This window comes from Chenopodium album, chromosome 17 (assembly GCF_948465745.1).
Source record: "Chenopodium album chromosome 17, dcCheAlbu1.1, whole genome shotgun sequence".
NCBI lineage: Eukaryota > Viridiplantae > Streptophyta > Magnoliopsida > Caryophyllales > Amaranthaceae > Chenopodium > Chenopodium album.
Window position 1 is genome coordinate 44,482,075 of NC_137850.1, and position 17,561 is coordinate 44,499,635.

The window sequence follows — 17,561 nt, forward strand, 5'->3', positions numbered from 1 at the left end:
ATTTTTAGGTGTCTACGACATCATCCTTGCATTTTGGAGGGAAAAAATTAACTAAGAAAGTGACACGTAGGCAATGATGACATCATCGGTTGTTATTTTAGTATATATATAGATAGATATAGATTGTTAATTTAGGCATTTGCGTTCACAACTCTAGAAGGTCACATTAAGCCTTGTAACGACCTTTTAGTGGTCATACGAAACAAGATGCATCCCTGATCATCCAAGAGTTTTCAACACGGGTGTTTAATCTCCAAACTTGGTCTCATTTCATGTATTATAGCTTCATTTTTTGGAAATTGAAAAAATAGAGGTTGATCTGAGGTAGTCCTTGTATATTGTAGTGTCAAGCATTATTTTCATTTTCCAAAAGAAAAATATTAGGGAATATACTACATGTCATACACAATACTACAATAGTGTGTCGCTCGTGCCATTTTAACCAATTTTTTTTTTTTTTTTTTAGTGTCAAATAGAGAGGAATATCTAAAGTAGTTAGAGCTTCCTCGTATTTTCACTTCCTCAATTCTCATCGATCATCATTATTAGCTCTAGTAGCTCTCTAAATTCTTTTTTTTTGTTAGGCTATGTTATATTGTTATGTCAACTCCCTATCTATTTCAATACTTTGATCAAAGAATACGAATACGGATAATAAATTAATGGATAATTTACAATTAAATAACTATACAAAATAATTTGTATAAAAAAAAAATTAAAAAAAAAAAAAAAAAAATCAATGAAAGTGAGTATCTCTTGTAAATGGTGAAAGGGTCAATTCCAATATCCCATCACTAAAGATGATGATTACGATTCATCATTCATGGGTGACGAGCGTAAAGCCAAAGCTATGATAAGATAACCTAGATATTTTTATTCCCCATAATAATAATATCTTCCTTAAACCATGGTTAACACAACTTGCGTCACATCTTAACCCTAGCCCTCTAACCCTACTATCCTCCTATTTAAACACCTCTTCATTCTCATCTCTTCTTCGTGCTCTTCATTTCCCCTCTTTCTTCTTCCTCAATCAAATTCTAGGGTTCTTCATTTTCTCTCTCTAAAAATGTCTGCTGATGCCGAGTACAGATGCTTCGTCGGTGGCCTTGCGTGGGCCACCACTGATCAAGGATTGAGCCAAGCTTTCTCTCAATTCGGAGATATCGTTGATTCGAAGGTTTCGTGTTACTATATCTCATCAAAAAAATAGGCAAAAAAAAAAAAAAAAAAAGAAAAAAAATCGATGATTCTGTTACTTTGATTCGAATAATTCTGTTACTTTGATCTGTTACGTTACTATTGTTACTTGATCTGTTCTTTTATCATGATATCCGGCAACGGTATGTCCATTGGAAGATGAACGATCAATTTTGATTTTCCGATTGAAATTCCGATAGATCAATTGTTGATGATTTCTGACATTTAATTTAATTTAATTTTCCAGGTGATCAATGACAGAGAAACTGGCAGATCTAGAGGATTTGGATTTGTCACATTCGACACCAAAGAAGCTCTTGATGCCGCGATTCAATCAATGAACGGATCTGAGCTCGACGGCCGTCAAATCACCGTCAACGAGGCTCAATCTCGCAGCGGCGGCGGCGGAGGTGGAGGCGGTGGATACCGCGGCGGAGGTGGCGGCGGAGGAGGATACGGCGGTCGTCGTGAAGGCGGATACGGCGGAGGAGGCGGCAACCGTGGATACGGAGGCGGTGGCGGTGGATACGGTGGAGGCGGTTACGGTGGCGACGGAGGTTACGGTGGCCGTCGTGAAGGCGGTGGCGGTTACGGCGGAGGTGGTGACCGATACTCCCGTGGTAACTCTGATGGAAACTGGAGGAATTAGGGGTTGATTTTAAGATGGTTGTTATTGTTTTCTAGTTTACAGTTTTTTTTTTTTTTTTTTTTTTACCTTTTGGGGTAAAAAAAAAGGTTGATCTGTTTTACTGTTACTGTTTGGTTGTTCTGAGTTACTGTTCTTGGATTACTCTGTTACTGTTTCTGGGTACTTGATTTTGATTGGTTACTGAGTGAGGGTGTTACTGTTAGTTTGTAATTAAAACGATAGTTTCAACCTTGGAAGTAATGAAAAGGATTGAATACCAAATTCCATTGTTGAGCTTTTCTGCTCCCTTTTTTTTTTTTTTTTCACTATTTTGCTCTTAACGTTGATCAATTTGCAAATCATTTTAAATTTTTACTGTTGTAGAGATGCAATTATTTCATAGACCGCTAAATTTTCGCTACTTTGTAACCCAAATTTCTAACAATTTTTATCAATTTACTTCTTTTAATTAAAAATTGTACAATTATTTTAATTTTCACATTATGATAATTTTACCCAAAATTTCATGCATGATCATGTTTGGTGGGGCCTAAATTTATATTTAGAATGATTAAATTTCTTAGTTTTAAATGAAAACATAAATTAGGGGAACGGCTAAAAAAAGACTAGTGTTGGGTTGTAGATGAACATAGTGATTAGTATGGACTAAATAATTACGAGTAGTTATTTTATTAAGGTTAAAGTAGTATTGACTTATTCAAAATAAAAAAATTGATAGCCAAGTTTTGCAAGGATTGGTGTTAGGACTATATTATAAGCAAGGATCATGCACTAAACGTTCTCAAACGATACGATTGGTTTGTTGGCATAGTTAGCATGTTGGTTTCCGCAAACATTGGCAATAATTAGGGGAAAAAGAGATGAAACGAATGGTTTGCAATTAAACTTCTAATTTAGCCTTTTAATTGTCCTATTTCTCATCCAAACTTTCCGATATCTTTCCTACTTTCTCTAATTTGTTGCAATCGACATCACGTTATTTCCCCTTGTGTAGTTGTATTGTTTTTTTTATCTTTTGCATTATTTAAGGGTAACAATTTGTCTTGTCGGTGGCAAAAGGAGCTAGTTTCACACTTATAATAGTGTATGGTAAGGTTATGAAGGTTGGAATTTAGAGTGCATGCATAATAAAGTGAAAATAGATAAATGGTTAAATACTTATGGATAAGGAATCCAATAGGATTTGTCGTTTAATATTAAGGCCCTGTTTTTATTTGAGTGAAGTGGGCCTAAAGTTGAGAGTACTTGCTATATTAAACTAAACTAGCTATTGGACCCAATCTACGCACGGGTTATGCTTAAATTATAAATTTATTTGAAACTTTACAAATTATCTTGTCACCAAAAAAAAAAAAACCCTTTACAAATTATTTGAATGAATTTATTTTATCGTCTTTTGACATATTATAATATTTTATGAATTAGTGGTAATAGACTAATAGTTGTAGAAAAAATGGCTTAAAATCGTAAAATCATATCTCTATCGCATGATATATTAATCAACAATTTGTATAAAAAACTACTTTGTAAATACCAAATACTTAATATAATTTTACAATTTTTACATCAAATGTGAAGGCATGATATTCTTCTTTAGTCTTTACCAATATATGTCTCTTATATTGCGCTTAATATCTTCAAAATTAAAGCCCCATGACACGCAAAAAATGTCATCCTATGGAATTTCCATAGTATTCTTGCCACCTCAATATTTTCCTTTTCAATCATCATCCTCATTGTTGTAGAAATTTCACATAGAATTTTGAGAGGCGTTTCTCTAATTTTTTAGTTTTTGAAACTTAATGAGTATGAAAAAATCTTTATTGAAAATTTGTATTTATATAAGAAGAGGGGGAAGATAAGGGGTCAAATTAAAAGAAATGAATTATGAATGTGAATAAATTGAATTGATAGATGGAATAATGAGAAGAGGAGAAGGTTTAGGAAATTTAATTTGTTATTGAATTAAAATAAAGATTACAAAATATAAAAGTTATTGAGAAATAAAGGGGGAGATGAAGAGAGAATTTCTTTGAAAACATAAGGAGGGAGAATGAATAAAGAAAGGTGAGAAAGAATGATGACATGTGTCAATTTTGGTTTGTATTTTTAAATACTAAGTATAGATTTATGAGTTATTTGTTGTCAAAATATGTCATCTCAATTTTATATTGATTCATGCTACTCCCTCCGTTTCCGATTGATAGTCACTTATGTCATTTTTGGGTTAGTCACATTTGCTTTTTTTAAGTACCATTAATATTATTTTTTTACCAAAATTCTCTAACATTTGCAAAAATATTTATGCAAATTTAACTTTTCAATGTAAATTTTACTTTCCCATGTACTTTAATTACTTTTTCTCTCTACTTTTTTACATACTCAATATAAATTTATTTTATCAATATACTTTCTTTAATTCTCCTTAATTCCCGTGATTTTTCTTCAAAAGTGACTATCAATCGGGGACGGAGGGAGTATGTATTATAAAGTTTTGTGGTGTTTGATAAGATGAAGTTACTATAAATTAGATTGCAAAAAACTTGAATAATATGCCTACTAAATTTAGAAAATACAAAGAAAGTACATAGCTAAACGAGACTAGCAATACATAATGTTGTGCAATTTTACTAATTGGATAAGATAAGTACCAAGCTAATAGCGGCATGAAGTGTGAAAGAACACGAATTTGAATTAGCTTTGGTTATTTATCGCTTCAACTTGTATTTTGTGTTAGATATACTAGTACAAATTATACTAGTAAATGAAATTGAACCATCTTAGATTACTAGTTACGTAAACTATTTTTTTTAGGTAATTACATAATCTATCTGAAACCAACTCAATTAATTTATTTACTTAAACTAGACTAATGGCAAGTGTCGTCGACCAATAGGCCGATTTGAGTTTACCAATAGCCAAGCTCATCTTGGATCCTTGTCTCACTCTCAATTGTCAATTATGAGCGCTCTCATTACAAAAGAAGATTAGGAAGGTATCAACTTCCAATTTCAAACTTCCCGCGATTTCTCTCTTTTTCACCCCCATCAAATCTTTAATCAAATTCGGTCATCATTTGATTCAAATAATCACAATATATTGTTATTAATCAATAATCATTCCAGAGTTAAGGCCCCGTTCTTTAGAGCTGCTCTGCTCTGCTGAAATCTGCTCTGCTGAAATTTGCTCTGCTCTGCTTCAATCTGCTCTGCTCTGCTCTGCCCTGCTCTGCTTAAAATTAATACTTAATATTGAATTATTATAATAATAATGTATATTTAATAAAAATAATAATAAATAATTAATACTTAATGATAATAATAATTAATATTTAATAATAATAAATAAATAATATTTATTAATAATAATACTTCCTCCGTTTTCTTTTACTTGCAACACAGCCTTGTGGCACGTGTTTTGAGCTCTGGTTTATGTAATGTAAATGGACAAATTTTTCATTATAATTTTTACAAATGATACTTAACTCTATTCTAATTTTCTTGTAAAAATTATATTGATAAAATCGCTCGTTTACCCTCACTAATCATCTCCTAAAACTGCGTGCTTAAAAGGTGTGTTGCAAGTAAAAGAAAATGGAGGAAGTATATAATTAATATTTAATAATAATATAGTTAATATTTAATAATAATAATATTAATAATAATATAATTAATATTTAATAATAATATATTAATAATAATATAATTAATATATTAATAATAATATATTAATAATAATATAATTAATATTTAATAATATTAATATTATTAATAATAATTAATTTTTAATAATAAAATTTAATGATTATAATAATAGTAATAATATTAGTAGTAGTAGTAGTAATAATAATAATAATAATAATAATAATAATAATAATAATAATAATATTTAATATTTAATAACATTAATAAAGCATTACAATTATTATTATAGTATTAGTAGTAGTAGTAATAATAATAATAATAGTAATAATAACAATATTAGTAATAATAATAATAATAATAATAATGAAATCTGCTCGGCTCTGCTTTGTTCTGCTTCAATCTGCTCTGCTCTGCTCTGCTTTGCTGAAATCTGCTCTGCTCTGCTTTGCTTTGCTCTGCTGAAATCTGCTCTGCTCTGCCCAGAAGCTCAAAAGAACAGGGCCTTATTCGGTAATATTTTTTCCAAACCCTAAGTTTTAAAATCATTGCTAAGTTTTGCAAATTTTTATGATTAATTGTATATATTATGATAATTATGCACCAAAAAGTTGTAAATTGTAATGCTTAATTGCATAAGAGAGTTATTCGGTAATATTTCTTCAAACTATAATTAATTTATAGAGTCAATGTTAAATTTTGCAAATTGTTATGCTTAATTGTATATATTATGATAATTATGCTCCAAAAGTTTGTAAATTGTTATGCTTAATTGTATAAACTATGATAATTAAGCACCAAATAGTAGAGAAATTCACATTCAATCTGATAATCTATTATACAATAGGAATAAAGAAGATTGCAGATTAACTGTTTGATACAATGCTACTTAGAAAATATAACACAAATTAGAAAAACCAGTACTGATAGTAGCTGTTATTTACTTGGGGCTAGCTACTAGATCAAGTCATTAATAATTAATCGACTAATTAATTGTTTTATTCGATGAGATAGAGATCAGCAAAAGAGCGCGCCACTAGATTCTTAATCCTGCATAAAACAACAAAGATTAATGTTAGAGACATAGTTGTTAGTTACTATTTAGGGAAAACAAGTGGGATTAGTTGCTATAACTTAATCAATTATTGTGGGTATCTAAATAGTAATCTGTTGTCATTATACGTTGCTTGCGGATTAATATAATGTTTTTTCGATGCCCGATAATTAATAGTTGCATAATTGAATCTGTAAGATGCCTTTCCATTACAGGGGCCAAAATTTCGATTCCTTTTGTAATTATGCTTTTGTCCCTGCTTATGGATATGTTTCGATTTGAACAGTAATTATTTTAACATTCATGGTAGTTTATGACATCATGCATTGATTTAGTGTTAGTATTAAGTATGCTGCTATGTAAGTACAATCGTTTTTTCGAAGAAAGTCTTAGAGTGGGCTAGTAGGTTAAAGGGTCTAAGTTCTGGGCTCTTATAAGGTCGAATTTTACAATTAGTTGTTAAGTTAGGCAACCTAAATTGGAGTAGTTTTAAATCCCATATGATGTTAATTATAAGTCTTCTTGGTAGGTCTCTTTTGATTTGATAATGATCTAAGACTAACTTTTAAGTGACTTTGTGTGTGTGTGTGTGTGTTTTTTTTTTGACAACGCTTTTTGTGTGTTATTTTGAATAGTTTCATATCTTGAGTTGCTAACTATGGATACAAAGACTTATTCATAGACGTACAAGTCAGATATGAATTAAGAAACTGAAAACAAACAGAGAACTCTGATTTGTCTAAGATACAATGGGGGAGACTAGATTAAGATTATATTATACCTTTGCTACTCAGACTCGAGTCTCCATTGGTTAATTTCCCATATTTTTGTAGTTAGGAAAGGGCACTTGGCCAGACTCAATGTTTTTGATGTCCTCCAGGAGATCTTCATAATGCCTCTTAACCTCTTCAGCAGTTTTCCCACCAACTGCTCTGGCTATGTTGTGCCAGCGGTCAGGAGTTTCTTTGTCATAGACAGCCAAGGCCCTTTCGAAGGCCTTGTTTTGCTTTGCGGTCCAGGATGATCCCATACCACGCGAGGACATTGATCCTGTTGCCATTTGTTTAGGTTCAAGAAGCTAGAACGGGGTTGTTTGGGATTATTGAGAATGCTACGAACCTGTTTTTTAGAGATATTTTGGAGAATGAAGAGTGGCACTTGGGAGTGAGAAGCAGTAAAAATAAGTAGATGATATGGTATGAGCTAGAGTTGGCAATGCCTGCTCTTTATAGAGGTGTGGAGCTGAATGTGGGGTAATGACAGTTGGGCCAAGTTATTTTCCAAAAGGGCCTTAAAAAAATAGAGTGAAATTTCAGTGATTTGCTTCCCTAGGAACCACAGGAATATGCTGGAGGAAGGGAAAAAGGATTACCCAGGTAGAAGAATCAGTATCTCTTATTAGTTATTACTACTAATCATCTTGCTTTCTTTTTCACTCTGCTTACCGTGTTAAGATCTATCGAGCAGTTCATTTGCCCATAAACTTCTAGCCAAGTTTCTATGATTTTCTCTGTGTCTTTGTTTATGTATTCCAAAGTCCATGATCTTTGACTTATAGACAGGAGTAATAGCTAATCACACAGGAGAAGTTAGGTCTGTATGAAAATAAACCAAACAGTTATGTTTCCTTTAAATCTTATCATGCTGTCCAATGGGAAGCAGCAGAAGAGAGCGCGTTTGGTTTATGGAATTCATCAATGTCTTTAATTAGTCGTCAAGATTATACTTTCATGAGGGCTTAATTTGGAGCTAACTAAGTTTCAAGTATGTATTTCCTATCTTTCAGGATTTTTATGCAGAGTACTTTCCTGTTTTATTGTGTGGGCCTGGAAAGATTCACCATCATTCCACCTTCACGAGTAAGAGTGAGCCACACTAGCTACAAGCCAGTTAATCATATGCACTAGTATTTTCTTTTGTCAAAGAAGCCATCGTGTAGAAAATCTTTTTCAGTGCACCTTATTGCAGGTGATCTTTTTTTTGTACTTTGTCCTTAACAACATTCCAAGCTCTTTAGCTGGCCAACTTAGTCCGTACAATGATTTCCCTAGGAATCCTTTACCTCATACTCTTAATAGATAATGTCATCAAGAGTAACTTTCTAACTTGCTCTTTAGTAGTTTGGTTGGCACAGTAGATTTTTTTTCCTATGTATATTCTAGGATAGTTGATAATGAGGCCGTTTATGTATTTAAGATGAACACCACTTTTGATTGTTGATGCAATAACATGCTTCATGTGATTAATGTATATTTGACTAGTATAAAATTTGTATCAAGAACTTCCGCAGAGGATATGTTAATTGATCTTATAAAATTTGTTACGTGGTTGTGAATTGTGATATCAAAATATTATTATCAAATTTTGTTGGATGGTTGGGATGTTAATGTGTTAACATATACTCATTTTCACCCTTTTTTCTGACTGCAGTCGCAAACATCTTAAGCCTTTTGTTGTTTTCACTAAGTTTTTAAATTTGATGTCTTAAAACATAGATTAATGCATTTCCAAAGCGGATACAAGAGTCATGCACTCATATCATGAAATTTCTTGATGCTTTCCTTTACCTTCGTATCATGCAGATCAATTCCTCATTATGATTTCTACTTTCTAGGAATATGATTTTTGTGTGATTTTAATCAGTGATCCGGTTTTTGATTTATTAAATGATCTACAAGCTCAACATTATTAACTCTGTTGGTGCATATACCATTATTTGGTGATGTTATATTGTTATCCAATATTCTGTTGTAAAAATAGCCTGAAATTACAATCATTAAATTACCTTTTTCATTGTATAATTTTGCAATAAGTCAAGCTGCTGCTGAATCAATTTTCTTTGTCGTTAGCTGTCGCTATGGGGTGGATTATTGGAGCCAGTTGTGCTTTCCCAAACTCGTATTCAAGTTATATGCTGGTAAGTTCAAATTTATAGCTTCTTTTAACTATTTATAGTCATTCCTCTTCTATAATGAAAAACAATTCAGAATATAACCTCTTTTAGGTCAGCATAATTTTTAATGTGGGTTTGCCCATCCCCCTGTCTTTTACCTCTAACTAGGTTGTGCTGATCTAATTCCATAATCATATCCCAACAACTACCGCGATAGTCATGGGCTACCAAATCGTACGGACACCTAATGGAATCTCTCATAGGACCATATACAAATATATGGAAGCTCTTTTAGCCTACTTGCACTCTTTTGGCGAATTTGGTCTTAATTTCTCTATTAAAAGTGGACATTCTATTAAATGATTCCAGATTAAGCTAGAAAATGATAGTAATAATATCCACCTTATCTCAAAGATTTTGCTAACTCTTCCCTCGGTAATTAGGTTATAGCTGCACCACTTTATATTAAAATTTTGTGTAGGATATATTGGCAAAATATTTAGTGTTCCATTAAGTGAGTTCTAACCAGACAATAATAGTTCTGCACCATCTTAAATGTAATGTGTGGCTGGACCATATTATTGATTAATGGCTAGGATTTTGGAGATCACAGCTATAGTGGTGACAAAAGTACTTCCAAATCATTAGCAATTCTATTCTTGTTCACCATAAGCTTAAGCGACTAGATTTTTTAAGAACAGAAACATACTAGGGCTTCAACTTAAACAAATTTAGCAAACAAAGCTGATGAGTAATTGAGTCATAATGGGTAGGTTAATATTGTATGAGAACTGTCATGTTCTTAGAGTCAATTGTTTTGATAACCGAATATTTCAGTCCATAAGGGACCATCCATATTAGGAAGAACCGAATTATCGATATGAGAGGTGGTAGTGAAAAGATTACTAGATGAGGGAAGTCTGGTGATGGGAGAGTTTGGAGTTATCTTGCAAGTTGCTCAGAAGAGCACAAGTCTAGGTGTTCTGTGGGAATAAAACGTCCACTAGACTTCACCGAAATCTTTTTCATTACATTTAGAATCAGGATATGTACTCAGGGAATTGCAAGTTGTAGGCTTTGAATGGTGCTAGGAATTAGCATGGTTTCTGACCAGATTACAGCTTAACAATGGCAGAAATTAGGGAAGAACAATGATGATTATATTGATAATAGGCGAATTACACTAATAGAAGGATAATTCCACTTTTGAGAGGTGGATTCTCTCCTAATATGAGCTTTCGAGAGGCTCACTCTCTCCCAATGACATAACCTCACAATATTCAATATGATAATTACTCCTCCTAATGAGGTCTATATATAGAAAAAGTCTCATAACTAACTCTAACTTATTCCTCAAGACACTACTAATAGGCTATGACTAATGTGCCCCTCCCTCAAATACTGATTCCTTGCAAATGGATGTTTGTATGTCTACATCCTCTTGAATACAGTTCCTCTAGGGTATGGTTAACAATAAATGTTATGCTTTATGTAAAGTTGAAACTCTGTGGGTAAGGGATACATATACTCTGCTGAGATCAACAAAAATGGCAAATGATGATGTTGTAGTTTGCACTCCTCTATCAACAATGAAATGGTACGGTCGTATTTTGTTCAACCAAATATATGTTCATGGGTATAATGCTATTTGGATTTTAAATACTCATGCATAAGAAGTGGAACCTTTTCGGTTCATTTAAGTTTCGATCAGTTTAAATGTACTAGATTACTAGATTATAGTCCCAAACTTTGCCCCTCATTAGATCAGAGTTGCCGCTAGTAAAGGATATTTGACATACATTGTTAAGGTCTAGCAATCATCGACTGTTTAAAATTTGTTTCTTGCAATATTATTCTAGGTATCTCATATTGCAGCACAAGTATGCATATTTTCAAGGTGGGAGGGAATCCTTATCATCCTGTCCATTTCATCTAGATGCTAATGTATAAGGAATTATGGATTCCTTCCACATCTCCGCTTTCCTTGTGAAATTTGTGTTTCTGGCTGGTATCAGCCCACATCCATTGTTAATTAGATGGCTTACCTTGATATTTATACAAGTATGTGGCTGAGTGTGGAGACTATTAGGATGTATGCATGAGTTATATGAAGGAACAATTTAGACTAGTGCATATTCTACCATGTTTGGGGCAAGGGACCCAGAAACCTGAACTTTACAGAGAACTTCCACTCATTGTGGCTCTTCAATAGCACAAGGATGAAATGCTGATACCTTTGAGGCGAATCTTTCACAGGAATTTCGGATGCTATATCTTGATTAGTGGATTGAGTTGAATAAAAGTGGTGAATAATTATACTGTAAAACCTGCTTTATTAACACTCTACATTTGACAAGTATAGAGGAGTCTTTACATCAGATATCTGCTGATGCAAGTGTTTTTACTGTCAATAAAATTGCATCGATATTTGTATATAAGATTTTTCTCATATTTTTACGTTGATTCCATAATAGTAATTAGATTTGGGTATCCGGAGGTTTAAGGTGATAATATTCTTCGAATTTCAGAAGGGTGACAATCTGATTGGTTGCTCCAAAGCTATCAGTGGTCCATTTACATGAAAAGCAAGGTAATCGGCTTAAATCATGTGATTAATTATGCTTCTTCCATAATGACTGCAAAGTGCTATCTGATGCTTAAATTATCCTTCAATTTCAGCCAATCAGATCTCATTTCTCAAGCTTAAGATGAGGTCAGGGCATTAAGATCATAATTGTTCCATCATTATCTGTGATTATACTCACAGAAGATTTGGGTAGACAATTAATTTTTGATGCTAAATTTGGATAGACAAATATGAGTTGATGTGGGGCATGGATTCTTCTTGCACCTCTAAATTGTGAAGTCACTCTCATAATAAAAGTGCTGAAATAGGCATACTATTGTGTCCTTTAAACTTTAAAGTCCTGTTCATTCTTCTTGGAAAAAAGCTTGAGAGTAGACCTTCAACCTTTTAGCCCTCCCCTGCTTTTTTATCTTTTGTTTTTCCAATCCCTTTTCCAAGTTACAAGAATTATTCTCCTCGGGAACGTATGTAATTTGTGATGGCTACGTAGTCCATGTCTTTCCTATATGGCTTAAACAATCAAGTTGTTGCAATGTATGTCCTGGATTCATTGCTGCTGCTGTGTGCCTGGATTCTGACTCGCCTGAAATTTACACTTCTTTTGTTGCAGGGGGGAAATAAGGTTTGGGACTTGAGTTTTACCTGCTAGAAACCTTAAGCTGATCATAGACCAAGATGCATTCAAGTAGAGACGGCCACAGGCTGTATTCTAAAACATATTGCTGCTGGATAATTTTGAATGACCTAGTCCAAATTGGGCTGAAGATGATCAGCTGTTACTTGCAGGAAACGAGGTCTTCACTCAGATTACAACAGTTCATGAATGTAATAGGTTACAGTACAACTTCACCATCATCTTTTGCCCATGTGTTTGGTAATTTGTACATTATAATTGCTGTCAAACAATGAATGATTGAAATGTTTTGAGTCATTTGATGCTCTGCTGCAAGTCTGCAAGCGCGGTAAATTTACAGGCTGATGACCTAGGTGCAGTTTTCTGTGATCCGTCGGAACTAATGGTTGTTATTCCTACATTGATATCAATTCATCCTTGTTATACCACATGCTTTGTTCTGACATTGGCAGTTCGCCTTATCTTAACTCAAAAGAATAGAAATTCTTGTTTTTCATGTTCTTTCTATGAAGGTTGTTGCCTTAATACTGAAAAGATGATTCAGATGTATAGAGCTTTATTTCATGAATTTCAACTTGATTCTCAATTTTACGCTAACTTATTGTGGAATATTAAAAGAAATGATATTCCCCCTTGTTTAAAATCGCAATAAGTCACTCGTATCTGAAGTAGACCAAGTAGTGAAGAACGATACTGTTTCATACACAGTACGGACTCTACGGAGTTAAAGACTTTGCCAAACTCATAATTTTCCAAAATTTAAATCCCGTCTAAATCACGAACTCTATACAATATACACCAAAAAAAAATCCAAAATTTCCATTCCAAAAACAACTTTTTCCCCTTCCGAAACAGCCTGGAATTACAATGCAACACAAATTTCAACTACTACAGATAAATTGAAAAATGGTATCTCCATTTCGGAGCATAAATGCAAAGCAACCAAAAACTTAGAATATCCAGAATTAAACAATTTTTCAGATACAGGTTACAGAAGAAGAATATTTGCAAAGAAGAGAATATTTCTTGTACGCGAATAAGAGTATTTGATTCTAGAGTACATACAGCGGAACAGTATAAAGTCATAAGTATATGTTATTAGCTTAATAAGATGCTCATAAACTACTAAAGTTACGAAAGCATAGCTTCTTGGCTTCTCAGCAGGGGTCAAAAAAGTTATTTCAGATTGTCTACTTTGAGACTGTTGTCTGAAGTGGTAGAACACTCTCTACTTCCTGCTGCTCAGAATTCTGTTGTGCCACTACCTTCGACATTCCAAACATCTGCCCTTCACACAAGAAAGGTTACAAATATTAAGTAGATACGAAGTATATTTAAAACACAATATCAGTCATATCACTAATCACTTAATGTAGGTGATTGCAATCAGGGGTTAAAAAAAGGACCTTTTGAATGGTTTTTGTGAAGCATGACTTGTGTTCATCCATGGAAGCATCAATGAACTCATTAATATGGTCCTTTAGATCCTCGAGGAAAGTCACATCATCTTTCTTCTTCCTCCTACATGAAGTAATTGCTGGAGTTGGTGCAGTAATAGATGATTTGGTTTCAGTTTGATTCTTCTGAGAATTCATGTTACCAACCTCCTGCTGCAAAAATTGTGCTCAAAGAGCAACATAATAAACAAAATTTTCTTCTAGATCAGAGTATTTCATTCAATTAGCATTAAAAATGAGTGTTCTCTCTGGATAATTTCAATAAACACACAAATATTGAAGTATGAAGGAATGACCCAAAATCTACAACAGGAACATTATAACTAATTCAGCATCCAGTGCACAAAGAACTTCAGGGCATGAGCACCGAGGCATAACCCGACACATCTAGTAAAAGATGATTTAGAGATCACCCGTAAAGCTACCAGATTTGATGACATAACAAACAAATCAACAATGTAAACCACTGAAGCAGGAAATTCCCAGACCAACATGGACAACATATAAATCTTCAAGTAACTTGAAACAACCATGGTGAGTAACACATCTTTGTACCCAGAAAAGCCCTCTACAAAAGTCAAATATCTCCTCAAAAATACAGCAAAAACACAGAAGAAGGCCAAATTCTCCAAAAGAGAACAACCTAAAGTCTTCCATCCCAAGCTCAAAACTGACTGTTCTTCTGAGGTTCCATTCAAAATCCACAACTTGTAAGCATCAAGTAAGAGGAAAAAGAATGATGATTTGAACAATAAGGTGGCAAAATCTAAATTTTTGCAGCGAAGCACGTTGAAGAGCAAGTGCCTATAAGCTTGAGGCTTGTGAAGGATCAAGTCAATGATGAGAATCAAGAGCTCACACTCTATGTACTCATCGGCAACTGACTTGCAGTCGCCACATTTTAAGAGCCGGATATTTCCTGGAGAATATTGGATGTAGAGCTTTTCAATCCCACGACCACACTTCACACACCGAGGATCCATTTTGACACTATTTTATTTGAATCGTTAATTGAACTCTATCAATGTGTACCTGGACCAAAGAAACTGCATTTAAAGCTCAGAGAAGGATACATGAATCATGTTCAGATAGCATAAAATGGCAGCTACATGTCTCTGAGTTTAGGGGTAGACCAAACAAGAACCAGGTGAATTCCAAGTGAAGAAGAGTAGACCAATACTTCTATCAATTTATTGAAAGGAGAAGACCTAGTCACTCATATAGTGTTTTCAATTCAGGAAAGTAGAGGGAGAGCAAGGGATCCCCTCCTCTCCACGGTTTCACTATTTCTTTTTCTTCCTACGACCAATCGTTTTTTCAGTGTTCTCCGCGGCTGCTTTGGAACTCCCACCCAACAAAGCAGCCTTTCTATATCCACGTATGGTATGCAAAGAAGTAGAGGATATTCCTAACTTCACTGTGCTCCTTTCACCTTAAATTCAAATCATTTTTCTCCTATTGCACCCCCTAAAAACATTTAACCTCGCCGGCTTCAAACCTCAATCAAACGCATCAAGCATTTAACTTTTGAAATGTTACACTCTAAATAACACCAACAATATATAGTAGATGAACATAGAGAGTTCATACCGAATTCGGCTAGACCGATAGATTGAGTTCAAATCTAATCTTGTTAGGCGATCCATACTAATGATTTGCAATGATCAATCAAAGTCAAATTACACACAACTAAGTTCTAACAAACTGAGAGGCTCAACCTCATATTTCATATCATAATAAAAAGAAGAAACACAAACCCTTTATGCCTTCAAAAGCTCAAAACAATAAAAAATGGCTCAAAAACACCTAATTTCATGAAATCAGAAACAAGAATTTTACAATTCAATTATATTATCATTAATTATCATTGTCATAGCAAATTACATGAAACCCAACAAAAAAATGCAGTCAATGCAATTTATCTATCTGTTTTTAATAGCAACTATATAAACACTTATGTTCAACATAATTCAAAAACACTAACCCACAAAACTAACAAGAAATTTAGATTGATGTAAAGAAAAACGAGAATTACCTTCGGTAGTGTATGAGCTCAGAGCTTCAGATTTCCAATTCTCAAATGGTGAACATTCTCTTTCTCTTTCTTCAATTTTGTGGTTTAGAGAAAAAAATAAAACTCAGTTATGTCACTTTTTACTTTTGGGCTATTCTTTGGGCTAAACTAGGCTAGTTTTAGTACCGAAAAATATGGGCTGGGCAGCTTGGACCTATCTATTATCAAAGCATCGAGTATCTAATGCCATCAAAAATATTAAAAAGTTAATAAAACTTTTAAATAAATCGAATATACAATACATATTGTACGTCTATTATAAAGTTACCTCTATAATGAGCAAAAGTTACCTTAATATGAATAAAAGTTACCCTGACATATATAAAAGTTACAAATTATATATGTTTTATTAAAAAAATTACCCAAAAAATTGTAAAAGTGACCCTAAATTTGCTAAAAAGTAACCCCCGATATATAGTAAATAGAGTTAAGTATAAAATAAGGGACCCAATTCTTGCAAAATGTGGGGAAAGGGGACTCTATTTATTTTATAGAGGGAAAAGGGACTGAGCTAGAATGGGTTTGGGTTTTCGGTGGGTTCAAATTATATAAGGGAAAGAATTGAGTCCCCTTGGTTAAAGAATTGAGTCACTTTGGTAAACTAAAAAAAAAAAGGAGTATGTTTTTTTTTTTTTTGTTTTTTTTTTTTTGGTAAATATTTTAATTTAAGACTAATCAAAAAAAGAGTTCCTTCCTCTTTTTGGAACAATAATAAGGCATAGAATTACAATAATTTGAATGTTTATTTTTTTCATCATCTTCATTACATCCTTGACCTTCTAACTCCACATTTCTCTTTAATTAAAATCATGATCATCTCATAAACTAACTCTGACTCATGTGGACTGTTAACCCACCTACCACTTTATATAATCACACCCATCCACTTATTTATAGTTTGGGCATATTAGAAATCTCATAAAAGGATGCTTGACTTTCTTAGAAACTCTCCTTAACCTTTGGTTGCAATATACACTAGGCTTATCGAATTTTTTTTTTTTAAAAAAAAAAAAAAAAAATTAGGGCTCTACAAGCCTTCACTAAAATTACGATGTGTGCTTCTACTACAAATGCAAGACAAATAAGCTACAAACCAGAGAGATGAAGAACATTAAAAAAATATTGAAAGAATTATTTTTTTTGGATAACAAACATTTAAAAAAATTTCAAGAACAAAGCTTTTGTATTGCTGTTGTACTTTCTTAATTTCAAACAGCTATATTTTCAAAACAATCAGCAGAAATGATTAATGAAGGGATTGAATTTGTCTGGTTTAATCAAGCCAATAATGAGGAGACTTAATTCTTCTTGGGTTAAAGGTGAGTTAACTCACCTGAAAATACCCCCTAACATTGGAAATTTAACCCTAGTC

At 33.1% G+C, this 17,561-nt stretch overlaps 2 protein-coding genes across 6 annotated transcripts; one reads left to right on the forward strand and one right to left on the reverse strand.

The window, feature by feature from the left end:
• The first annotated feature begins 1,010 nt into the window (after positions 1-1,010).
• On the forward strand, positions 1,011-2,110 carry LOC145589851 (glycine-rich RNA-binding protein-like). The gene is made up of 2 exons (XM_081646536.1): positions 1,011-1,180; positions 1,448-2,110. The coding sequence occupies exons 1-2, from the start codon at positions 1,070-1,072 to the stop codon at positions 1,847-1,849; spliced, it is 513 nt and encodes a 170-aa protein (XP_081502662.1). The 5' UTR covers positions 1,011-1,069; the 3' UTR covers positions 1,850-2,110.
• An 11,476-nt stretch (positions 2,111-13,586) lies between these two features.
• On the reverse strand, positions 13,587-16,283 carry LOC145588139 (protein ARV 1-like). 5 transcript variants are annotated; one of them, XM_081644786.1, is made up of 3 exons: positions 16,151-16,277; positions 14,065-14,268; positions 13,587-13,941 (listed from the first exon to the last, which is right to left on the reverse strand). In XM_081644786.1, exons 2-3 carry the CDS (start codon positions 14,251-14,253, stop codon positions 13,849-13,851), a joined length of 282 nt encoding a protein of 93 aa, XP_081500912.1. In that variant the 5' UTR covers positions 14,254-14,268; positions 16,151-16,277; the 3' UTR covers positions 13,587-13,848. The 5 variants fall into 5 exon arrangements, 4 of the variants coding, with proteins under 4 accessions (XP_081500912.1, XP_081500913.1, XP_081500910.1 ...); XM_081644787.1 differs by having other exon boundaries at positions 14,065-14,265; positions 16,151-16,271; XR_014101549.1 differs by lacking the exon at positions 16,151-16,277 and having other exon boundaries at positions 13,587-13,946; positions 14,065-14,202.
• Positions 16,284-17,561: the final 1,278 nt, after the last annotated feature.